This window comes from Eimeria necatrix, genomic scaffold (genome assembly GCF_000499385.1).
Source record: "Eimeria necatrix Houghton genomic scaffold, Enh_scaff68, whole genome shotgun sequence".
In the NCBI taxonomy this organism is placed as follows: Eukaryota; Apicomplexa; class Conoidasida; order Eucoccidiorida; family Eimeriidae; genus Eimeria; species Eimeria necatrix.
Window position 1 is genome coordinate 100,001 of NW_013654515.1, and position 23,376 is coordinate 123,376.

The 23,376-nt window shown below is 56.5% G+C and overlaps 5 protein-coding genes across 5 annotated transcripts in view; 3 read left to right on the plus strand and 2 right to left on the minus strand.

Annotated features, from left to right (window-relative positions):
• The window catches only part of ENH_00070770 (hypothetical protein, conserved), a gene marked incomplete at both ends in the record, with an annotated part of 3,473 nt that extends 2,181 nt beyond the window's left edge, over positions 1 to 1,292 (plus strand). The window contains 2 exons of the mRNA XM_013582526.1: positions 1,134 to 1,225; positions 1,287 to 1,292. Of these exons, the coding sequence (XP_013437980.1) occupies positions 1,134 to 1,225; positions 1,287 to 1,292 (98 nt within the window). The remainder of the gene's footprint in view (positions 1 to 1,133; positions 1,226 to 1,286) is intronic.
• Positions 1,293 to 5,145: 3,853 nt separating this feature from the next.
• On the minus strand, positions 5,146 to 8,396 carry ENH_00070780 (mitochondrial 39S ribosomal protein L47 domain-containing protein, putative; the record flags this gene model as incomplete). Its single annotated transcript, XM_013582527.1, has 5 exons — positions 5,146 to 5,372; positions 5,881 to 6,184; positions 6,386 to 6,482; positions 7,040 to 7,157; positions 8,348 to 8,396. 5 exons carry the CDS (start codon positions 8,394 to 8,396, stop codon positions 5,146 to 5,148), a joined length of 795 nt encoding a protein of 264 aa, XP_013437981.1.
• A 654-nt stretch (positions 8,397 to 9,050) lies between these two features.
• ENH_00070790 (hypothetical protein, conserved) lies at positions 9,051 to 14,013 on the plus strand (the record flags this gene model as incomplete). Its single annotated transcript, XM_013582528.1, has 3 exons — positions 9,051 to 9,930; positions 10,099 to 10,518; positions 10,769 to 14,013. 3 exons carry the CDS (start codon positions 9,051 to 9,053, stop codon positions 14,011 to 14,013), a joined length of 4,545 nt encoding a protein of 1,514 aa, XP_013437982.1.
• A 1,034-nt stretch (positions 14,014 to 15,047) lies between these two features.
• On the minus strand, positions 15,048 to 19,400 carry ENH_00070800 (hypothetical protein, conserved; the record flags this gene model as incomplete). Its single annotated transcript, XM_013582529.1, has 7 exons — positions 15,048 to 15,089; positions 15,343 to 15,554; positions 15,681 to 15,766; positions 16,067 to 16,217; positions 16,467 to 16,590; positions 16,794 to 17,408; positions 17,514 to 19,400. The coding sequence occupies 7 exons, from the start codon at positions 19,398 to 19,400 to the stop codon at positions 15,048 to 15,050; spliced, it is 3,117 nt and encodes a 1,038-aa protein (XP_013437983.1).
• Positions 19,401 to 22,262: 2,862 nt separating this feature from the next.
• On the plus strand, positions 22,263 to 23,376 carry ENH_00070810 (hypothetical protein, conserved; the record flags this gene model as incomplete). Its single annotated transcript, XM_013582530.1, has 1 exon — positions 22,263 to 23,376. A coding segment is annotated over one exon (1,114 nt), but the record flags the coding sequence as incomplete, so codon positions are not given.

Below are 23,376 nucleotides of genomic sequence, written 5' to 3' on the forward strand. Positions count from 1 at the left end.
GCGCCTGTGGGGCCCCACAGCTTCTCAGGGCCACCGAAAAGACTTAGCCGCTGCAGCTTCCCTTTTGCTTCTTTTTCTTTTTTCTCTTTTGCTGCTGCTTCCCTGTCTCCCCCACAAAACCTCCAGGCCCTTTTGCTGCAGCTGTTTGCTGCAGCCTTTTGCTGCAGCTGTTTGCTGCAGTCTTTTGCTGCAGCTGTTTGCTGCAGCCGCTTGCTGCAGCCTGGGGTGTACGTGTGTGGGGTGTACGTACGGTGGGGCGCTCGCTCGGGTGTCTGTCCAGCTCGCGCCCGGCAGTCTGTGGGGTGTGGGGTGTGGGGCCTTGTGGGGTTTTCGTGGAGCCTTTTGGAATCCTTTGAGATCTTTGGAGATCTTTTGAGATCTTTTGGAATCTTTTGGGATCTTCAGGGATCTTGTGGGAACTTGTGGGGTCTTGTGGGGTCTTGTGGGGTCTTATGAGTCTTCTGGGATCGTGTGGGATCGTGTGGATCTTCAAACGCCTGTGGGGTCTTATGAGTCTTGAAAGATCGTGTGGGATCGTGTGGGATCGTGTGGGATCGTGTGGGATCGTGTGGGATCGTGTGGGATCGTGTGGGGTCTTGTGCGCGTGGCGCCGGCGCGGGGCTTGTGGGGTTGTGGGGCGTGTGGGGCGCGAGGTGTCTGTACAGCTGTGGGGTGTCTGCGCAGGCTGGAAGCTGCTGCATGCAGATGTCTTTCGGCCTCCGCAGCAGCGCAACATTTTGTGTGTCTTCTTGGGCAGCGGTTTGCAGCTGCTGCTGGTGTCTTTTCTTTCTTTTGCTGCTGCTTCTTTTGCTGCTCTTTTTCCGCGAGCTTCTTTTCTTTCCTTCATGCTCGTTGGCTACCTCCTCACCTCCTGTGCGTCTAGCCACCCTCTTCTAGGGTTTAGGGTTTAGGGTTTAGGGTTTAGGGTCTAGGGTTTGGGGTTTAGGGTTTAGGGTCTAGGGTCTAGGGTTTAGGGTTTAGGGTCTACGGTTTAGGGTTTAGGGTGTAGGGTCTAGGGTTTAGGGTTTAAGGTTTGGGGTTTTAGGAGCTTACAGTTTGGGGTTTTAGGGGTTTAGGGTTTGGGATTTAGGGTTTAGGGTTTAGGGTTTAGGGTTTAGGGGTTTTGCGTGCAGTTGTTTGCGGGTTCGTGAGTGTTAACTTGTACACGAAGCTGGGAGGAAACCGCTGGGCCTGGAACATCGTCTCCGCCTGCGCCATCTTCATGGTGAGTGTTTAGGGTTTAGGGTTTAGGGTTTAGGGTTTAGGGTTTAGGGTTTGGCGTTTAGGCCTAAAGTTCGACCTTTTGTGCGTAAGTGTGGAGGCCGCCAGAGCCACAGTCTGCTGCAGCAGCATCAGCTGCTGCTGCTGCAGCTGCTTTGGCTTGCGGTTTCGGGTTTAGGGTTTAGGGTTTAGGGTTTAGGGTTTAGGGTTTAGGGTTTGCGCTGCAGTTCCCCGCCTTCTTCGTGTGCTTGACTTTAAATGTGGTTTCGGCTTTAACGGGATCCACAGCAGCACTTCCTCCCAGCAGCGCCTTTGCCCTTCTCGCCTGCTTCTTCTTCGGTACCTGCTGCTGCTGCTGCTGCTGTTTGTCTTGCTGCTGCTGCTGCTGCTGCTGCTGTCTGCTTTGCTGCTGCGGCCGCTGCTGCTGCTGTCGTTTGTCTTGCTGCTCCTGCTGCTGCTGCTGCTGCTGCTGTTCTTATCGCGCGCTTTGGTGTGCTGTCGTCCGCAAAGGCAGCAACACCCCTAGCAGCAGCAGCAGCAGCAGCAGCAGCAGCAGCAGCAGCAGGGTTTGCTGCTGCTTTTGCTGCTGCAGTGACGGTCCCGCTGACCATTTTTGGGGGCATTTGGGGCCGCCGCAGAGCTCTGAAGCAGCTGTCCACGGGCAGAGCCTTTCCCTGCAGAGTGAGTGCTGCTGCTGCTGCTGCTGCTGCTGCTGCTGCTGCTGCTGCCGCTGCTGCTGCATTTTGAAATCATTTCTTTTTTTACACTTTTAAGGAAACATATTTATTACTTTCAAATCCGTTTTTACTCTTTGTTGTGTCGAGGCTGTTGAGGGCTCTTCCCAGGCCTCATGCTTGTACACAAACCCTAAACCCTAAACCCTAAACCCTTAGCGTGAAACATGAAGATTGCCAGAGCCACAGCCCGCTGCTGCTGCTGTTGCTGCTGCTGCTGCTGCTGCTGTTGCTGCTGCTGTCGCGTCTGCTGCTTTTTAGCCTGGCGGCGCTCACCCGCTGCCGACTTTGCTGCTGCTGAATCTGTTTTCTTTTTTAATAAAATGCATTTCTCTTCTTTTCTTTCTTTTATTTTTTTATTTCTTTTTATTTTCTTTTTTATTCTTTATTCATTTTTTTTGTCCGTTTCTCTTTATCTCCTCTATCCGCTCTTTAGTGTTTCCTTGCTGCTCTTTTTTTATTATCTTCCGCTTGACTGCAGCCCTAAACCCTAGTCGCTAAACCCTAAACCCTAAACCCTAAACCCTAAACCCTAAACCCTAGTTTTCTATTCTTTAAATCATTAACACATAGAGCTTTCTCTGTGAGTGGCGTAAGCCGCTGGCTGTGGCCGTGCGCCCGAAACCCTTGAAAACCCTAAACCCCAAACCCTAAGCCCTTAGCCCTAAACCCTAAACCCTAAACCCTTAAGCGTAAGCCCTAAACCCTAAACCCTCGAGGGTTTTTGTGTGCTGCAGACGCACAAGCTGGCGCGGGAAATCCCGAGGACTCGTTGGTACCGGCGGCCTTTTTTTCTGTGTCTTTTGTCTGCTGCTTTTCCTTTTAGTGGCATTTATTTAGAATTGCATTATTTATATCTTTCTATTTGGAGCAGCAGCAGCCTCGGCATTTATTCTTTTCTCGTTCTTGCTGCGCTGCTGCTGCTGCTCGCTGTTGCTGCTGTTGCGGTGCTTCTGGTGTACGTACACCTCAACGCCGAGAACCACAGGTGGCACTGGCCCGCCTTTTGGAGTGGGGGGTGAGTCAAATCCTTTTCATTAAATTTAATTAATTTAATTAATTTAATTAATTTAATTAATTTAATTTATTAAATTAATTAATTTAGTTCAATTTAAATCCATTTAATGCGATTTAAATCCAATTGATTCGTTAAATCGAGTTAGTCGAATAAATGCAACTATTGCAATTAATGCTTTTGTTGCAAAAATGCATTTCATTGATTATTTTATTCCATTTAATTCAATTAAGATCATTTAATTAAATTAAAATCACTTAATTCAATTTAAATCATTTAATTCAATTTAAATCATTTAATTCAATTTAAATCATTTAATTCAATTTAAAACACTTAATACAATTTAAATCGTTTAATTCAGTTTGAATCATTTAGTTCAATTTGAATCCATTGATGCAATAAATGCAATTTCTGCAATTTATGAAATAAATGCATTTGATGCATTTAATGCAATTAATGCAATTAAAGCAATTAATGCAATTAATGCAATTATTCCAATTAATGCAATTAATGCAATTAATGCATTTAATACAATTAATACAATTATTCCAATTAATGCAATTAGTGCATTTAATACAATTAATACAATTATGCAATTAATGCAAAACATCCAACAAATTCAAAAAGTTCGATAAGTTCAATAAATGTAATAGATGCGGTAAATGCAATAAGTGCCATTAATGCCATTAATAAAACGAATCTAAACAATAAAAGTGACGCAACAAATTGAATTAATGCAATTTGAGTAGTGGAGTCAATAAAATCAATGCAATTAATGAAATTAATGCAATAAGGACAAAGGAATTAAATAATCGAATTTGAGATATTTATAATTATTTTATTTTTCCTAAAATTCATTTTCAAAATTCACTGAATGCACTGCATGCACGCAGTACGTACACCGCACAATAGATTAAATGCTTCTTGAGTTGCACAGCTTTGCTATTATCTGCTGCTGCTGCTGCTACTCCTGCTGCTGCTCGTGCTGCTGCTGTAGCTGTTGCTGCTGCTGCTACTCCTGCTGCTGCTCGTGCTGCTGCTGTATTTGTTGCTGCTGCTGCTACTCCTGCTGCTGTTGCTGCTGCTACTGCTGCTGCTACTGCTGCTGCTGCTGCTACTCCTGCTGATACTGCTGCTGCTGCTGCTGCTGCTGCTGCGTGGGTGTGCGTGCTGCAGCAGCGTGGCATTTTACTTTTTGCTGCACTGTTTCTTTTACTTCTGGGGCTCTTCAATGAGCAGCACTTTGCAGCTGCTGCACTTCGTGCTTTATTCGCTGCTGCTGGCCTGGGGCCTTTGTCTTTCTCTCGGCTGCGTCTCTTATTTTGCTGCTGCTTTTTTTGTTAAAACTGTCTACTCCCGCATCAAGGTCGACTAGCTTGCTGCAGCAGCTGCTGCAGCTGCTGCAGCAGCTGCAGCAGCTGCAGCAGCTGCAGCAGCTGCTGCAGCAGCTGCGCCGTTGCAACTGCTGCAGCTGCTGCGCTGTTTCAGCTGCTGCCGCTACTGCAGCTGCTGCGCTGTTGCAGCTGCTGCAGCTGCTGCAGCTGCGGCGCTGTTGCAGCATCGATGGAGCAACGGGCGCTGCTGCGCCTCAAGCAGCTAAAGTGAGACGGTGCTGCAGCAGCACAGCAGCAGCAGCAGCAGCTGCTGCTGCTGCTGCTGCAGCTCGAGCAGATGATAAGCGAACTCTCGCGTTCTAATGCGTGCACATCTTCTGCACGCTGAGACAATAAGAAAAGCAACTTTTGCTGCTGGACCAGGGAGCACCAGCAGCAGCTGCTGCTGCAGCTGCTGCTGCAGCTGCTGCAACAGCTGCTGCTGCAGCTGCTGCTGCAGCTGCCAATGAGAAGAAGGGCTGCCTCTGCAGCTTTTAGAACTGCAATGACTTTTTTGCTGTTGCAGCATTTGCAACACAAGTTGCTTCTCTTGCTGCTAAGTGCACATGCAAAGGACTCCTTTTGCTGCTGCAGCAGCACTGGTTTTAAGTGCTGCTGCTGCTGTTTTAAGTGCTGCAGCAGCACTTAAAACCTAAATGGTTCATTTTGCTGCTGCCGCTGCAATTAAAAGCTAAATGGTTCACCCTGCTGCTGCTGCAGCACTTAACAGTAGTTTCTTTTGCTGCTGCAGCAGCACTCAAAGCCTAAATAGATTCTTCCGCTGCTGCTGCATCAATTAAAACTAAATAGTCTCTTTTGTTGCTGCAGCGGCGTTTAAAACTTGCTGCTGCAGCAGCACCGCTGCAGCAGCAATCAAAATTTGAACAGTTTCCTTTGCTGCTGCAGCGGCAGTTAAAACTTGAACAGTATCTTTTGCTGCTGCAGCGGCAGCAATTAGAACTTGAAAAGTTTCTTTCGCTGCTGCAGCAAAAGAAACCATTGAACTTCCTGTACTGCTGCAGCAGCAATTAGAACTTGAATAGTTTCTTCTGCTGCTGCTGCTGCAGCTGTCTTTTGCTGCTGCAGCAGCAATCAAAACTTTAAAAGTTCCTTTCACTGCTGCAGCTACAGCAAAAGATACTTTGAAAGTATCTTGTGCTGCTGCAGCAGCAAAAGGCCCTTTGAAAAGTATCTTTTGCTGCTGCAGCACAGGCAGCGCTTCTCTCCTCCAAGTAATTCTCCCCGGAAGATCTGAATAGCGTTTTTCATATTGCCAGCTGGGGGCCAGCAGGCTTTGCGTCTCTGCGCACAAACCCTAAACCCTAAACCCTAAACCCTAAACCCTAAACCCTAAACCCTAAAAGAATGGCGAGCAAGATGGTTCAAAGAGGCGAGAAGCAAAGAGAGTGCCGAGCAGCAAAAAAGGTTCGAGAGAACAGCAAGATGGCAGCAGCAAACAGCAGCAAAAAGGAATATTATTAATTAAAAAGAAATTAAAAAGTAAAAGAAAAAAGAATTAAAAAACAAAAAGACAAACCTTCTCGCAGAGGCTTGAGTTGAATGAGGATTTCCTCGTGCTGCGCTCTTGCTGCTTCCAGCTGCTGCTGCCAGGCGAGGCAGGCGAGGCTGCTGCTGCTGCGGCCGTGCTGCTGCTGCTGCTGCTGCTGCAGGCGCACGCGCTGCTGCAGCTGCAGCAGCAACTCCTCAAGTGCATGCCGCTGCAGCTCCAAAGCTTCTCTCTTTTGCTGCTGCTGCAGCAGCCGCTTTGCAAACAGACATTGTTCATGAATGGCCCGGCGAGACAAAACTGTCAAAATTCGCTTCATGCTCAGCTTCACCTGAAACAAACCCTAAACCCTAAACCCTAAACCCTAAACCCTAAACCCTAAACCCTAAACCCGAAACCCTAGGCTCCTTGCCCAGCTGCAGTCAGCTCAGAAGAGAATGTCTCGCTCCAACTCCACCGCGCGGCACAGAATCTAGGGTTTAGGGTTTAGAGCTTAGGGTTTAGGGTTTAGGGTTTAGGGTTTAGGGTTTAGGACCTTCTTGAGTCTCTCTGGATGTTTCATTTGCGTTTTTGTTTGCCAAGCAGCCCAGCGCTCGCCCAGCAGCAGATTCTTTTCTTTTAACAAAACAAACCTGAGCAAAAAATAAATAATTAATTTAAATTAAATAAAAAATAAATTAAAAATTAAAAATTAAAAAGTAAAAAGAATAAAAAGAGATAAAAGGAGGTCAAAAGAGGCAGCAGCAAATGTGAGAAGCTCTGGGCAGCAGCGCGGGGCAGCAACAAGCGCAGCAGCAGCAGCAGCAAAAGCAGCAGCAATGGCAGCAGCAGCAGCAGCAACAGCGGCACAGAAGCAAGAGACAGATGCAGCAGGGGACTTTGGCAGCAAAGGGAGTGCAACAGATGAACTACAGCAGCAGCAAATGAGAAAGCGCAGCAGCAGCAGCAAACGAATGCAGCAGCAGCAGCAACAAACGAAAGCAGCAAACGAACGCTGCAGCAAACCAGCACAGCAGCAAACGAGTGCAGCAGCAGCAGCGAACGAATGCAGCAGCAGCAGCAAACCAATACAGCTGCAGCACCAGCAGCGCACCAATGCAGCACCAGCAGCAAAAGAATACAGCAGCAGCAGCAGCAGCAGCAGCAGCAGCAGCAGCAGCAGCAGCAGCAGCAGCAAGTGGCTCCTGACCACAGCTTGTGCAGGTCTTCGAAGGATTTGTTGCGCAGCAAACGCGCAGGCCAGGCGTCTCCAGTTACAGCCAATGCATGCTTAGCAGCAGCAGGCAGCGAGGGGTCCAGATAGCCCCCTGCAGCAGCAGCAGCAGCAGCAGCAGCAGCAGCAGCAGCAGCGGAAGCAGCAGCACACAGGAGAGTGCGTGGGTGACGCAGGCAGCAGCTGCTGTTGCGCAGCGCGTGCTGCTGCTGCCGCTGCTGCTGCTGTGAACGCGGACGGGCCGCAGGCAGCAGCAGCAGCAGCAGCTTCAGCAGCAGACAAGGCAGCAGCAGCAGAACTAACAGCAGCACGCGCGGCAGCAGCATAACAGCAAGGACTGCGACAGACGAAACGGAAGCGTCAGCAGCAGCAGCAGCAGCAGCAGCAGCAGCAGCAGCAGCAGCAGCAGCAATTGCAACGGCAAATGCGGCAGCAACTGAAGCAGCAACAGGCTCAACATCTGGACTAGCGAATGTAGCAGCAACAGCAGCAGCAACAGCAGCAGCAACAGCAGCAGCAACAGCAGCAGCAAGTGCAGCAGCAACTGCAGCAGCAACTGCAGCAGCAACTGCAGCAGCAGGCTCGCACCCTTCCATAGTTCTTCTATTCCTCGCCTGGGGGGCCCTGTGGCCCTCAGGCAAGGAGCAGCACAGCGCCGGAAGGCCTGGTAAAGCACGGACATTCCCTACAGCAGCAGCAGCAGCAGCAGCAGCAGCAGCAGCAGCAGCAGCAGCAGCAAAGGGGGGCTCGGCCTGCTGCAGCGCCTGCGGGCCTAGCTACAGCATCATGGCACTCCCGCTGGGGCTCTCTCAGCAGCAGCTGCTGGCCCTGCTGCTGCAGCGGAGTCCCTGGGCGGTAGCAGCTGGGCGTGCTGCTGCGGCTGCTGCTGCTGCTGCTGCTGTTGCTGCTGCTCCCTCGGCAGCCCTTGCTGCTCCCCCGGCTGCTGCTACTGTTGCTGCTGAGGCCTCTGGCGGCTCTCTAGCGCCTTTGCTGTGAAGAGTTTCAGCTGTGGTGAGACCAGCTGCTGCTGCTGCTGCTGCTGCTGCTGCTGCTGCGGTGCTCTCGCTGCTCCTATGCTGGCCTATGAGCGAAGCAATGGGGCTTTCTAGGGCGCTGTGTGAAGCCGATGCTCGCGGCTGCTGCAGTTGCTGCTGCATGCAGCAGAATGCACGTTCAGCAGCAGCAGCAGCAGCAGCAGCAGCAGCAGCGCCAGGCTTGAGGAGGAAAAAGCAGCTTCTACGTAGATGAAAAGAAACTAAAATTGCAGCTTTTTTCTAAATTTAGGCGCATGCAGCAGCCAGTGTAGCTGCAGCTCGGAAGCTGCTGCTCGCATTGCTGCTGTGGCTGCTCGGACTGCTGCTGCTGCTGCGGCGGCGGCGCACAGATTTGAGCAGCAGCAGCAGGAAGGACATATAAGGCGTGTATTTGTGTTAAAACATTATTGGCTGCTGTGTAACAATTTAATAGACAGCGGCGGCCCCTCAGTCGCTAAAGAAGCCCCCATATCGGCACGGCTTGCTGCGATCTGAGCAGCAGCAGCAGCAGCAGCAGCAGCAGCAGCAGCAGCAGCAGCAGGTTTCACCTGGCATGTACAGTTCTGGCGCCACCGCGGCTCACGCGAAGAGGCCAGTTGATGTTCCAGGATTAGGGGCGAGACATTGTGGGGCAGCAGCAAGGGCAGCAGCAGCAGCAGGGAGGAGCCGGGTGGCACAGCAGCTGCAGCAGCAGCAGCAGCTGCTGCAGCAGCAACTGCTGCTTCCCACTGCCACGCGGGAACCGCAGCAGAAGCAGAAGCCACGCGAAGCCATGCAACACATCTTCCCGCGGACTGCTTCCTTGCCCCCAGCGGTCGCAGCAGCAGCTGAAGCAAATTCGCCTGCAGCAGCAGCAGCAACACAGGCAGCGCCCCACAGCAGCAGCAGCAGCAGCAGCAGCAGCAGCAGCGCTAGGCCATGGCGGCCCTTCGGACGTCCGACCCTGCATTCAAATGTACGCAGCATCCCTGGCGGAGCTGCAGCAGCAGCATCGAGCAGCAGCAGCAGCAGCAGGAGCAGCTGCCGCGCCACTCAGGGACCTTCCCTCGGCTTGTACAGCAGCAGCTGCAGCAGCAGCAGCTGCAGCAGCAGCAGCTGCAGCAGCAGCAGCAGCGCTGCAGATGCAAATGAGGCGCCGCTGCTTGCGGGATGACCGCAGCTGGATGCAGCATCGAGAGAGCGTTTCTGTGTCTCCTTTTGCTGCTGAAGATGCGCCTGCAGCAGCAGCAGCAGCAGCAACAGCAGCAACAGCAACAGCAGCAGCAGCGAAAGAAACGCTACAGGTACAAACAGCAGCAGCAGGGCCCGAGGCAGCAGCTGATAGCCACAGCGCTGCTGCAGGAAACGGCAGCACTTCTGCTGCCGATTTGCAGCCAAAGGCATCAGTTGCTGCAGCGCCTGCAGCAGCAGCTGCAGCCGCTGCTGCTGCTGCTGCTGCTGCTGCAGCGGCTGCAGCAGCTGCTGCGAAGCAGGCAGCTGCAAACTCACAGGTCGCTGCAACGCGCCTGCCCCGCCGAGCAGCAGCAGGGCTAGCTGCAGCCCCCCAGACTACAGCAGCAGCAACTGCAGCAGCAAAAGCAGCAGCAACAGCAGCAGCGAGTGCAGCGAACGCAGCAGATTCTAAAGGTAGCAGCAGCAGCAGCAGCAGCAGCAGCAACTCAGGAGCCAAAGCTTCAGCTATACCTAAGCCGCCGTCGCTGAAGAGCAGAGCAGCAGCAGCAGCTGCTGCTGCTGCTTCTCGGGAGCCTGTCGTTTTGCCTAGGCTTTCTCTGACCATACCTTCATTAGCAGCAGCAGCAGCAGCAGCAGCAACAGAGGCTGCGCAGCCTGGCGGTACGTGTTTTTGCATTCTGTGTTGCTGCTGCTTTTGCTGCTGCTGCTGCTCTTGCTGCTGCTGCTGCTGCTCTTGCTGCTGCTGCTGCATAGGCTGTTTATGCTGCAGTATAAGCAAATTTCAATTTGCTGCTGTGCTGCTGCAGACCCTTATGTACGGTGGGCCAGCGGACAGGTTGGGTAGCCGAAGCAGCAGCAGCAGCAGCAGCAGCAGCAGCAAAGCTGGCAGCAGCACTGACAGGAACAGCAGCAGGACTCTGGCGGCGGACGAGCCGCTTAGGTATCCGCTGCAGCCGCTGCAGCAGCAGCAGCAGCAGCAGCAGCAGCAGCAGCGCGGGCTTAACCGCTGCATCTTCTTGCGAACCCCCGAGTCCCGGCTAATGCGAGCAGGCCTTGCTGCTTTGCTGCCGCTGCTGGCGCCAGATTTGCTGCGAGCTGGAGCCACAAAGGAAGGTTTTGCTGCTGCTGCTGCTGCTGCTGCTGCTGCGGAGCAAGGGAGAGACCAGCTGCAGCAGCAAATGCAGCAGCAGCTGCTGGACCTTCACCCGGCCATTCGCAACAGGCAGCTCATCAGGGCCATCCTAGACGGTAAGTCCTTCCAAAGTATCCACTGCAGCAGCAGCAGCAGCAGCAGCAACAGCAGCAGCAACAGCAGCAGCAACAGCGGCAGCAACGTGAGCAGCAGCCACGTTGGCGCCAGCAGCACGCTTGTCTTGGAGATCGCCTGCAAGAGCGTACATTTCGTGTCTGCTCTGCTGCTGCTGCTGCTCTGCTGCTGCTGCTGCCGCTGCTGCTGCTGCTGCTGCTGCTGCTGCTGCTGCTGCTGCTGCTGCTGCAGGTCGCGTGTCAGTGCTGTCTTTGGTGCCGGTGGACGCCTCGCACCTGGAGCGGGACCTGCCGCTGCTGCTGCCGCTGCAGCAGCTGCAGCTGCGGCTGCTGAATGGCTTTGTCTTTGAAGGCTGCAGCGAATGCCACACAGCGCATGCAGCATGTCTTCGATCTTTGGACCGCAGCCTCGCCCGCATGCTGGGCGAGTGGCTGCTGCGCCGCGCCGCGCAGCAGCAGCAGCAGCAGCAGCAGCAGCAGCAGCAGCAGCAGGTGCTGGGGCAGCAGCAGCAGCCGCAGCCGCAGGCTGCTGCAGCAGCAGCAGCAGCTGCTGCTGCTGCTGCGAAGCCGGGCATGCGCCTGCTCCAGGCACCCGCGGACGCTCCTTGCGGGGAAATTTTGCTTCCGCCCGACACTCCTGCTGCTGCTGCTGCTGCGGCGGCAGCAGCAGCGGCGGCGGCTGCGCATTCGGAAGAAGAAGCTGCTGCTGCTGCTGCTGCTGCTGCAACAGCTGCTGCGCAGCTGGACACAACTGCACACCGTGGCTTCCTTGACAGCCTGCACCTTGACTGCAGCAACAACGGCGCAGCTCAAGACAGCAGCACCAGCTTCATCCTGGTCAACAGCAGCAGCAGCAGCAGCAGCAGCAGCAGCAGCAGCAGCAAGAGCCGATGGAAGCCGCAGCTGCAGCAGGCGAGGCTGGGCCCCGTGGGCTCCTCAATTGTTTCTCCCGCTGCAGGAGACACATCTCCTGCGGATGGTCAAGTTTTAGCGGAGCCTCTCGAGGCAGCAGCAGCAGCAGCAGCAGCAGAGCCAGAAGCAGCAGCAACAGCAGCAGCAGCAAGGGTGGCAGCACCTGTTGCAGTACCAACTGCAGCAGACGCTGCAGCAGCAGCAGAAGAATGCGATGAAGCAGAAGTGGGAGAAGAAACAAGAGTGACAGTTCCTGCGCTGGTGCGGCAGTTCGAGTGTTTGAAGTCCCCCTTCCGCTGCAACTCTGCTGCTGCTGCTGCTGCTGCTGCTGCTGCTGCTCCAGGAACAGCCCACAGCCCGGTCTCTCCCTGCAGCAAACGAGCCAAGTGCAAACCGCAGCTGCTGAGCAGCGAAGCAGCAGATAAGGATTCTTTTAGTGCCAGAGCAGAAGCAGCCACGGCGGCGGCAGCAGCAACAGCAGCAACAGCAGCAGCAGCAGCAACAGCTGCAGCAGCAACGGCGCCAGAAGCTGCAGCAGCAGCACCAGCAGCAACAGCATTAGCGGCGACCGCGTCATCAGAGAGCAGCACGGAAGGAAGTTCATGGCTGAGACGCTCGCAGCGTTTGCTGAACGCCCAGCAACAACAGAAACAGCAGCAGCAGCAGCAGCAACAGCAGCAGCAGCAGCAGCAGCAGCCGCAACAGCTGCAGCAGCAGGGGGAGCAAAAACAGGAGAGGGCGGCTCGAGAACTCCGTCACAGGCGCCACAGCAGCGACACAAACAACAGCGGCATCAGCAGCAGCAGCAGTAGCAGCAGCAATAGCAGCAGCAGCAGCAGCAGCACAGCGGAAAGTAGCGGCGGCAGCAGAAGCATTTGCATCACCGGCAGCAACACCAGCTGTGCTGGCAACTGCAGCAACGAGGGCAGCAACGGCGGCAGCAACAGCAGCAGTGCCGGCAGCAGCAGCAACGAAGGCAGCAACGGCGACAGCAGCAGCAGCAGCAGCAGCAGCAGCAGCAGCAGCTCCTGTTTTCCCAGTGTTTACAATTTGCCTACGTCAGCAGACAGCGCCACAGCAGTGCAGCAGCGGGAGCTAGGTCGGCAGTTTGTGCTGCAGTTGGGGGCCTTAATAATGGCAGGTAGCAGCAGCAGCAGCAGCAACAGCAGCAGGAAGCTGCTGCTGCCGCAGTTAGAGCCTCTCAGAATAGCAGCATCGAAGCTAAGCCTGTACGACTTCTCAAGCTCTGCTGCTGCGGCGCAGCAGCAGGCCTTTGCAGACGAAGCAGATAATACCCCGGCGAGCAGCAGCAGCAGCAGCAGCAACCGCAGCAGCAACAACGCCAGGGAGCAGCAGCAGGTCGGCCGGCGCTGCTGCACGTCAGACGCATGCAGCAGCAGCAGCGACAGAAGCTGCAGCAGCAGCAGTGCCCGCTTGGATGGCAGCCTGCAGGGGGCTTTTGCTGCGCAGCAGCAGCAGCAGCAGCAGCAGCATGGGGAACTTCTGAAGCATTGTGCTGCAGCGCTGAGCGAGCCAGGCGCCTCATCTGCAGCAGCAGCAACTGCAGCAGCAGCAGCAGCAGCAGCAGCCGCAGCAGCAGCAAACCAGGAGATTTGGATTCGCCTGCTCTGCCGCTGCCCTGTCTCTCCAGTGCAGATTTCCTTCAGTCGTTCTTCTCGAAGAGCTGCTGCAGCCCCGCTGCAGCAGCAGCAGCAGCAAGAGCAGCAGCAGCAGCAGGAGCTTTTGAGTTCCTTGCAGCAGACTTCCATGGGTGATTCAGCAGCAGCAGCAGCACTGGCAGCTGCTGCTGATGCTGCTGCTCTTGGGGCCGCTCTGGAAATGGCGGGCAAGCGGCTGAGAGTCCCCGCTGCCAGCAACAGGTGCAGCAGCAGCAGCAGCAACCGCAGCAGCAGCAGCAGCAGCAGCAGCAGTTTGGGGGCAAGCTCTTCAGCAACTCGGCGACGGTCTTTCGGAGACCGGAGTGTTGCTGCTGTCGCTGTTCAGAATGCTTCTGCTGCAGCAGCAGCAGCAGGTGCAAACGAAAGGGGCAGCAGAGCCCACTGGTGTGAATGCTTTGTGAGCATATCCTGCAGAGCAGCAGCAGCAGCAGCTGCTGCTGATGACGCTGCTGCTGATCCTGCTGCAGTGGACAGCAAGGAGCCGCTGCAGCAAGAGCGAGACGCAGCAGCAACAGCAGCAGCCGCAGCAGCAGAAACGAAGGCGGCTGCAGCTGCAGCAGCGGGGAAAAGCGCCACTGCTGCAGTGGCAGCAGCAGCAGCAGCAGCAGCTTACAGCAGCAGCAGCAGCAAATGCACTTACTTAGTGAAGGTGTCGAATGAGCGGCCGTCGAGCGACCGCCTCTTCTGGGCCATGCCTGCTTCGGACATGCGGCAGAGCAGCAGCAGCAGCAGCAGCAGCAGCAGCAGCAGCAGCTGGAAGCTGCTGCAGATCCCCCAGGGAGTTTCTTTAGAAGACTCTGTAGAGGAATTAATGTCCAAACAAAACTTCTTGTTGGAGCTCAAAAACAGAGTCCACAAAGGAGGCCGCATGCGCGAAACTCTCTGACGCTGCATGCAACGGGGCCCCACACCGTGCATGCATGCATGCACGCATGCATGCATGCGTGCGTGCGTGCATGCATGTATGCGTATTGCGCATGCTTGCCTGTGTACGTGTGTATGCATGCATGCATGCATGCATGTTGTGCATGCATGAGTTGCGTTTAGCGTGGATTGGTTTCCGCATATCTGGTCATGCTTTACAGTTTGCAGTGGCTTTTTAGACCTGAGAGTGCTTGCTTCTTTTGCCTGCTGCCACAGCAGCAGCAGCAGCAGCAGCTGCTGCTGCTGCTGCTGCTGCTGCTCTGCCTCTACAGAGGCCTGCGCAGCAGCGCCAGCGCGCAGCAGCTTTTGGGGCTTCCCCACAGAGTATTTACAGCCATTTCTGCCCACTGCGCGGCCAGTTGTCTGCGCTATGGCTGCAGCAGCAGCAGCTGCTGCTGCAGCAGCAGCAGCAGCAGCAGTTGCTGCAGCAGCAGCAGCTGCTGCTGCTGCTGCTGCCCTGTGCTTTTGCACGGCCAAAAAGAACTGGCCTCTGCAGTAATTTTTAAGTGCTGCTGTTTGCTGCTGCTGCTGCTGCTGCTGCTTCTGCTGTGCTTGTTGCTGCTTCTGCTGTGCTTTTTGGCCTAGTGTCCAAGAGGTGATGAATAAATAAATACAAGTAGGAGTTGCAGCTTCTGCCGCAGCAGCAGCAGCAGCACAGGCTGCTGCAGCAGAAGCACAGGCTGCTGCAGCAGAAGCACGGGCAGCAGCGCACCGCCCGAACTAGCCAAGCTCCTACTTCAGCAGCAGCAGCAGCAGCAGCTGCTGCTGCTGCTGCACCCTGGAGGTTTGTTACAATGCAGAAAAGAGCTTTTAGTAAAAGACTTAAAGAAAGAAGGTTCGACAAGGGGGCGCCGTTCAGCAGCTGCAGCAGCAGCAGCAGCAGCAACAGGCTGGACGCCGCTCTGCTGCGCTGCTGCAGCAAGGCGCTGCTGCTGCTGCACTGCAGCTGCTGCTGCAGCAACAAGCTGCTGCTGCTGCTGTACCAACTCAGAATCTTCACTCGTCGCTGAAGTCGCTGTCGAACGCCTCCAGGGCATCCTGAGGTGTACAGACACTCAAAACGGAGGTCCTTTGCTGCTGCTGCTGCTGCTGCTGCTGCTGCTGCAGGCCCGCTGCAGCAGCAGCAGCTACGCTGCAGCTTCCTGTTCTGTCGCTGCACCAAAGACCTGTTTGCCGCCAGCAAACTTACGCTAAGGGGGCGGACAGTTGCATCTGCTAGTACGATCTGCTGCTGCTGCTGCTGCTGCTGCTGCTGCTGCAGCAGCAGCACAAAAGGACCTTCACGGCTTACCTCTGCTGCAGCTACTGCTGCTGGCTGCGTCTTTGCCTCCAGTGCGTTGCTTGTCTCCTTTCGTTTCTTTCTGGGGCCCTCGTGGTCAGTGTGCTGCTGCTGCTGCTGCTGTTGCTGCTGCTGCTGCTGCTGCTGCTGCTCCAGCTCTGCCCTTTTCTTCTCCTTTTGTCTGCGCCTCTTCAGCTGCTTCGCACTTAGCGTTTCTTCAATTGCTGCAGCAGCAGCAGCACCCCACACGCAGCAAGAAGCACTGCAGCGACGCTGCCGCTATCAACGAAGGCTTCTGCAGCTAGCCTGCCATTGCTGCTGCTGCTGCTGCTGCTGCTGCTGCTGCCTACCCTTCTTCTTGCGGTGTTCTGCTGCTGCTGCTTCATCTTTAATGCCATCGGCCATCGCCTGCTGCCTCTCCTTAACTAGTCTTTCGCTGCAGCAGGGACACAGCAGCAGCACAAGCGCAGCACAGCTGCTGCCCTCCCCCTCCCGTGCTGCAGCAGCAGCTGCCGAAGCAACAGCTGCAGCAAGAGCTGCAGCAGCAGTTGCTGCTGCTGTAAACGCACGGCAAATGCGTGACAGCCGCAGCAGCAGCTTCAGCCAGAACGAGGGCAGCAGCAGCAGCTTCAGCAACAACCAGGGCAGCAGCAGCAGCAGCAGCAGCTTCAGCAACCAGGGCAGCAGCAGCAGCAGCAGCAGCAGCAGCAGCAGCAGCAGCAGCAGCTCGTCTCACTAGAAGGCCAAAATGGGCAGCTGCTGCCGCTCCTTCTCTATTGGAAGAACAGCAACTCGACCGACAGGCAAATCAGTGAGAGACAGCCGCAGCCGCTTTACTGTTTCTGCGCTTGTTGCTGCTGCTGAAGACAGCTGCTGCAGCTTCTTGGCTGCCCCGAAGTGCTGCAGCAGCAGCAGCAGCAGCAGCAGCAGCAGCAGAGGCAGCAGCAGGTGCACGCTCACATGCAAGCCGCGAACGCAACAACCGCCGCAGCAGCACCTAGCTACACAGCCCTGCAGCAAACAGCGCCAGGCCTACGCCTGGAGCAGCAGCAGCAGCAGCAGCAGCAGCAGCAGCAGCAGCAGCAGCAGCAAAAGCACTCACGGCACATTTCTTCGTAATTTGCTTCAAAGAAGACAAAATTGGCAGCAGCAACTCCGGCAGCGCGGGATGCGCAGCAAGCTGCGCCAAATGGCCCGCCAGCACGTAAGTGCCGAAGTCCACCAGGGACTCCAGCGCCTGCAGCAGCAGCAGCAGCAGCAGCAGCAGCAGCAGCAGCAGCAGCAGCAGCAGCGGGCGGGGTGAAAGAAAATGCTGTTGCTTCTTGAAAAGGCAACGGCAGCCACGAGAATGAGGGGCGCACAGCAGCTGCGAAGGACGCTACAGAAGCAGCAGAAACAGCAGCAGCAGCAGCTGCTGCTGCTGCTGCAGCTGCTGCTGCAGCAGCAGCAGCAAAGGAGCCTACATGGATTGAGTTCTGCTGCGCATGGTCAATCTTGAGGCAAGTCTCTGCATGCGCCGTAGCAGCAAGCTGCAGCCTGAGCTGCTGAGGTGCAGCAGCGCCAGTTTTTGCTGCTGCTCCCTTCCTTTTGTTGCGCTGCGGCGCTGCTGCTGCTGCTGCTGCTGCAGCGGCGCTGCTGCCGCGCCTGCAGACTGCTGCGTGCTGCTGCAGCAGCAGCTGCAGCACAGCAGCAAGAGAAGAAGCAACAGGCACAAGAGCATCTGCTGCTGCTCCTGCCTTTGCAAGAATGTCCAGGAGGTTGAGGCAAAAGGGGGCGCTGGCGAGCTGCTGCTGCTGCAGCTTGACTGCAGCAGCAGCAACTGACACGAGAGGCAGCAGCAGCGGCAGCAAACGCCCCTGCTGCAGCAAAATGGAACTTCCCCACAACCCGCAGCTCTGCACAAAAGACCAGCTGAACAGCAGCGCATGCACTTGCTGCTGCCGGTGTCTTTTGCGGTGTGCTGCTTTGCTGCTGCTTCCCGCCTTCTTGCTGCTGCTGCTGCTGCTGCTGCTGCTGTTTGCTGCAGCAGGGGCTGCTGCGCCTCCCGCTGCCACGGCGCTGCGGACCGTCAGAGCCAACTGCGCACACACACACGCCCAGCGCCCCGCTGCTGCTGCTGCTGCTGCTGCTGCTGCTGCAGCTAGGGTTTAGGGTTTAGGGTTTAGGGTTTAGGGTTTGAGCACCTCTCGAATGGACTGGTAGGCAACTCTGTAAGCTGTAGAAGCTGCTGCTAATGACAGCAGCTCTTTCATTTCATTCAGCAGCAGCTGCATGCGATTTGCTGCTCTCCAAGTTCGCCGCAGCCCCAGTCTTGCTGCAGCTCTTTGGTAGGACCGCAGCAGCTGCTGCAGCAGCTGCTGCTCCTTCAGCTCCGCAGCAACAGCTGCTGCTGCTGCTGCTGCTGCTGCTGCGCCCCCGCCGCCCTTCCGGCCCTTCGCAGCGCCCTTCGCTGCACCTGCTGCCTGCTGCTGCTGCTGCTGCTGCTGCTGCAGCAGCAGCGTGCTCCGCAGCACAGCAAATGCTGCTAGCTGCTGCTGCGGCTCCTGCGAAAAGGCCCAGCAGCGGCAAACCACCTGCAGCAGCCGCCTTGCTGCTGCTTCCTGCGCGAGGCCCCACCGCAGCAGCTGTTTGCTGCTGATGGCCAGCAGCAGCTGCAGCACCAGTTCCCTGCTGCCTGCTGCTGCTGCTGCTGCTGCTGCTGCTGCCTGCCGCATCGTCAGCAGCAAATGGGTTATGTCCCCCCAGAAACCTTTGACCAGCCAGCGCAGGCTTCCGGTCACCTCAGGCGCAGCAGCAGCTGCTGCTGCTGCTGCTGCTGCTGCGCTGCTGCTGCTGCTGCTGCTGCTGCTGCGGCAAGCAAGGCCCGTAAACAAATGATCTGCTGCTCGCACAACAGCAAGAATCACAAATGAACAAGTTTCTGCATCTGGCAGAACAAATAAGCCTTTGCGCTGCTTCTGCTGCTGCTGCTGCTGCTGCTGCTGCAGCTGCTTGAGGGCCGCTTTGCTGCGCTGCTGCTGCTGCGCTGCGCCGTCCTCGTCCAGCTGCAGCTGCTTCGCAGCTTTGAATTTGCTGCGCTCTCCTGCATTTGCTGCTGCTGCTACTGCTGCTGCTGCTGCTGCTGCTTTGTTCTGCTGCTTCGGCGCCAGCTGCAGCACAGCGGAGTGCAGCGCCTCCAGCAGCAGCTTGGCCCCCCGAAGGGTCCCCAGCTGCTGCTGCTGCTGCTGCTGCTGCTGCTGCTGCTGCTGCTGCTGCGTTGCTGCTGCTGCCGGCTTGCTGAGAGGGTCTATGCCCACTGCCTTGCAGATGCCCAGAAACCGTTCTTGCGTCAGCATCCTTTTCTGCTGCTGCTGCTGCTGCTGCTGCTGCTGCTGCTGCCGCTGCTGCTGCTGCTGCGGGGCGTCTTCAGCTTCGTCGCTGCTCTCTGCTGCTGCAGCAGACTCCTCCCCGCTGCTGCTGCTGCTGCTGCTGCTCTCCCCGTGGCCCTTTTCAGAAGCAGCTAAAACAAAGTCCAAAAACTCCGGATGCTTTTGCTGCAGCTGCTTCCCCAAGGCCTCTTGAAACCCATCTTGGGGGGCCCCCAGGGGGCCCCCCAGGGGGCCCCCCAGGGGGCCCCCAGGGGGGCCCCCCCGGGGGGCCCCCAGGGGCCCCGGGGGCCCCTCTAGGTCTTCTTCATAAACCCCCGCATCTTCACTTTCTATTTCGCTGTCGCTGCTGCAGCGCAGCTCCTCGCTGCTGTCAGCTGAAGAAACCCCGCTGCTGCTGCTGCTGCTGCTGCTGCTGCTGCCGCTGTCTGCTGTTGATGCTGCTGCTGCTGCTGCTGCTGCTGAACCTCTTGGGAACTCCTCTTCGGCGCTGCTGTCGCCGCCACTGCTGCTCTCTTGCTGCGCCTTCCTCTTCCTTTGCTGCTGCAGCAACTGCTGCTGCTGCTGCTGCTGCTGCTGCTGGCCCTTTTTGTGGGGCCCGCGGCTGCCCTTAGGGGCCCCTAGGGGCCTCCAGGGGCCCCTGTGGCTGCTGTTGGGGCCCCCCCGTTTGGGGCCCTCAGCAGCAGCATTGTGCCCTTTTGCCATGGTGCTGCTGCTCCCGCTGCTGTTGCTGCTGCTGCTTCTGCTGCTGCTGCTGCTGCTGCTGCTGCTGTTCTCAAAGGAGCTCAGCGAAGCCACAAAAGCCCAGGGGCCTCCCCGCCCCACAGGAGGGCCTCAAGATTGCTGCAGGCGGCTTAGCTGCTGCTGCAGCAGCTTTTGTTTAAACTTTGTTGAATTTAAATTCATTTAATTTTAATTAATTTATATTTTCAAAAAGATTAAACAATTTGCAGCTTATGGCTCCAGAGCCGAACGAAGAACTCGGCTGCTGCTGCTGCTGCTGCTGCTGCTGCTGCTGCTGCAACCGTGGGGCCCCCCACTCGGGGGCTTCGAGGGGCCCCCTTCTTTCTGTTTTGTCTAAAAGAAATATTATTTTAAATTTAAATTACTTGCATTTAATTAAATAAATAAATCCTCAGAGTTGCTTTCTAGCGGAGAGAACCAGCAGCAGCAGCAGCAGCAGCAGCAGCGGGGGCCCCCGTAGCAGCAGCGGGGCCCCCGTAACAGCAACAGGTGCCCACCCAGCAGCAGCAGGGGCCCCCCGCAGCAGCAGCAGCAGCAGGGGCCCCCCGCAGCAGCAGCAGCAGCAGGAGCCCCCTGCAGCAGCAGCAGCAGTGGGGGCCTCCCGCAGCAGCAGCAGCAGCAGCAGCAGCAGGGGCCCCCAGCAGCAGCAGCAAAAGATCTACAGGGTGAGGGGCCCCCGATGGGGCCCCCCAATTCGAAAGAAATAAAAAAGTGAAAAGAAATGAAAATTAAAAATAAAAACGGAAAATAAAAAATGAATTAAAATAAAATTAAAACAAAATTAATAAATGAAAAATAGAAAAGAGGAAAAGAAAAGAAAATGAAAAAAGGAATTCGTAATAATTATTATTTATTCATTTTCGTAATAAAATGGGGAGTGGAAAATAGAAAAAAAGAAAAAAGAAATAAAAAGAAATAAAAATAAATAAAAATAGAAAGCAATAAGTAAAATAAAAATAGAAATAAAAAGGAATAGAAATGAAAAGAAATGAAAATAAAAATAAATAAAAATAAATAAAAATAAAAACAAAGAGAACTAAAAATAAATAAATAAATGCAAAAAGATAAAAAGACAAAAAAGGAATTCAGGCTTTTTAGAGGCTCTCACATAGTTCCATTATTTCTCATGCGCTGCAGCAGCAGCAGAAAAGGCAGCAGCAGCAGCAGAAACAGCAGCAGCAGCAGCAGCTGCAGAAAACGCAGCAGCAGCAGTAGAAGCGAGAGCAGCAGCAGCAGAAAACACAGCAGCAGCAGAAACGACAGCAGCTGCAGCAGCAGAAAGCGCAGGAGCAGTTGAAACGACAGCAGCAGCAGCAGCAAAAAACGCAGCAGCAGCAGCAGTAGAAACGACAGCAGCAGCAGCAGCAGAAAACGCAGCAGCAGCAGCAACAGATACGACAGCAGCAGCAGCAGCAGCAGAAAAGCCAGCAGCAGCAGCAGCAGCAAAGGTTCGCAGGCGCCTGCTGCTGCTGCGCCACTCGTGCTGCAGCAGAAAAGACAGCAGATTTGTCTCTTGGGATTTCTTTGAAGCAGCAAAAAGATGACTACCGCATGCAACTGAATTTGTCTACGCAGCAGCAGCAGCAGCAGCAGCAGCAGCAGCAGCAGCAACAGCAGCAGCAGCAACAGCAGCAGTAGGCACAGCAGCAGCCCTTAGGGCCTCATTGGGTCCCTGGGCCACGGAGGCCTTGCCTGCAGCCGCTGCTGCTGCTGCAGCGACAGCTCCTGCTGCTGCTGCTGCTGCAGCTGCTGCTGCTGCTGCTGCGCAACGCGTCTGCGGCGCTGGAGGCGTGGCTTTTGGTTTTTTTTTGCAGTTAAGGAGTAAAACTTTCTCCTTTTAATTTAAAACAAAGAATTGAAAGTTTAAAAACCATTTTTTGCTGCTGAGGAGCTGTGGGGCCCCCATTTAAGAGGGTCTTTTGGGGAAGTTTGGGCAGCGCCTTTACAGCCAAGTGGCCAGTGGCTAATAAGCCAGCGGTGTCTGGCCCCCGAGAGCCCCTCTAGAGGCCCAGAGGCAGCCCCAGACAAGCTGGGAGTCTTTTAAATGTTTTTTAAAATGTTTTAAAATGCATTTGAAGTGCATTTTGGGGGCGAAGCGGCGGAGAAATAGGGGCGGGAGGCGCCTGCTGCTGCTGCTGCGGCTGCTGCAGCAGCTGCTGCGGCTGCCGGGCGCGGCGCCTCTGCGCGCCGCTGGCGCTTATTTATATTCAAAATGGAGCTTTCGAAAAGACTTTTAATTTGAAATAAAGATTGCGGCGAGTTGAAGTGGGAATTGGGAAAAAGGAGCCGCTGAGTGCCTGTGGCGCGTCTCGGGGTGGCTGGCCGGCGGTGCGGCCGCGCGGCCGGGGCAAGTGGCTGGGGCGTTGCGCCCGGCTTTGCGGCGGAAGAAGGGGAAAAGTTGAACAGTAAAAGAAGTTAAAAAGGAAAAAGAAAAAGACTTTAACTTGTGCGGTTGTTGCGGCGGTTGGCGGGGCCAGGAGGACCGTCGGGGCCCGCTCACGGAGCAGCCGCAGCAGCAGCAGCAGCAGCAGCAGCAGCAGCAGCAGCGGTGCTGCTGCAGCGCGCCTGCGGCTCCCGCGAGGCTCGTTGAGTTTGCAAAAGCAAAACAAAAGTGGATTTTGCAATAATTTGGGATTTAGGGCTTTCTTTAGAGCCCCGGAGCGCGGGATCTGGCGGTAAGGGCGGCTGTCTGTCTGTGGCCTTCCCCCGGCCGGTGGCTGCTGCTGCTGCTGCTGCTGCTGCTGGTGCTGCTGCTGCTGCTGCTGCTGGCGGGGTTCGTTGGGCTTGTCTGGGCCTGAGGATTTGGAAAGGGAAATTTTGGAAATGGAAAGCTTCAAGAGGAGGCCGGAGGGCCCGGCGGGGCCTGTGGGGGCCCCCGGGGTGGCCGGGGGCAGCAGCAACGGGTACGTGGGCGGGCCTGGGAGCAGCAGCAGCAGCAGCTACGGGCCTCCGAAGCGGGCGCGGGTGGCGGGCGCAGCAGCAGCAAGCGAAGAAGCTGCTGCTGCTGCTGCTGCTGCTGCAGCAGCAGAGGGGGGCCCCCCAGTGCTGCCAGTTTGCCTCTTGGTCTCGGACAACATCGCGGGGGCCCTCATCGGCAAGGGCGGCAGCACAGTCCGCGAGATCGAGCGGGCCACAGGTGCACGGATTTTCGTGCAGCGGAACTCTTTGGGGCCCCCCGAGTTGGCTGCAGCGAAGCAGGCCGTGCAGGAGACTGCGGGGGCCCTGGGGGGCCCCCTGGGGGCCCCCCTGGGGGCCCCCCTCGCCCTCGACGTGGCCAAGATCGTGGCCATCGGGGGCCCCCAGCAGCAGCAAGTGCAGCAGGCGCTGCAGCAAGTGCTGGCCCTCAGCTGCAGCCACCCCACACACGCGGGCCAAGCTGCTGCTGCGCTGCTGCTGGTGCCGCAGCGCAGCGTGGGGGGCCTCGTGGGGCAGCGGGGAAAGACAATAGAAGAGTTAAGTTTAAAGTCCAACACTCAAATAAGAATAGTCCCTGGAGTTGCTGCAGCAAACGGAGACAGGGCCCTCTGCATAGCAGCGCAGCAGCAGCAGCAGCTTGCTGCTGCCATTCAGCTGCTGCTGCAGCAGCTGCAGCACCTGCTGGCTGCTCGCAGGATAGGGCCCCCCGACTTGGAGTTCCTCCTCGCTTTGGCTTCTTCTGCGCAGCCCCGGGGGCCCCGGGGGCCCCGGGCTCTGGGGCCCCAAGGGGGGCCCCAGGGGGGGCCCCTGGGGCCCCTGGGGGGCCCCCTCCCCGCCGTGGTCCCGCTGGGGGCCCCCTCCCCGGGGGGCCCCCCGGGCTTCTTCTCCTCGCCGGGCGCCTGGGGCCCCTCCTCCTCTTCTCCGGGGGGCCCCCTCGCAGCGGCCTCCCCGCACGGGGTGCAGGGGGGGCCCCCGGGGGCCCCCGGGGGCCCCGCCGCGCCCGGGGCCCCCGGGGCCCCCG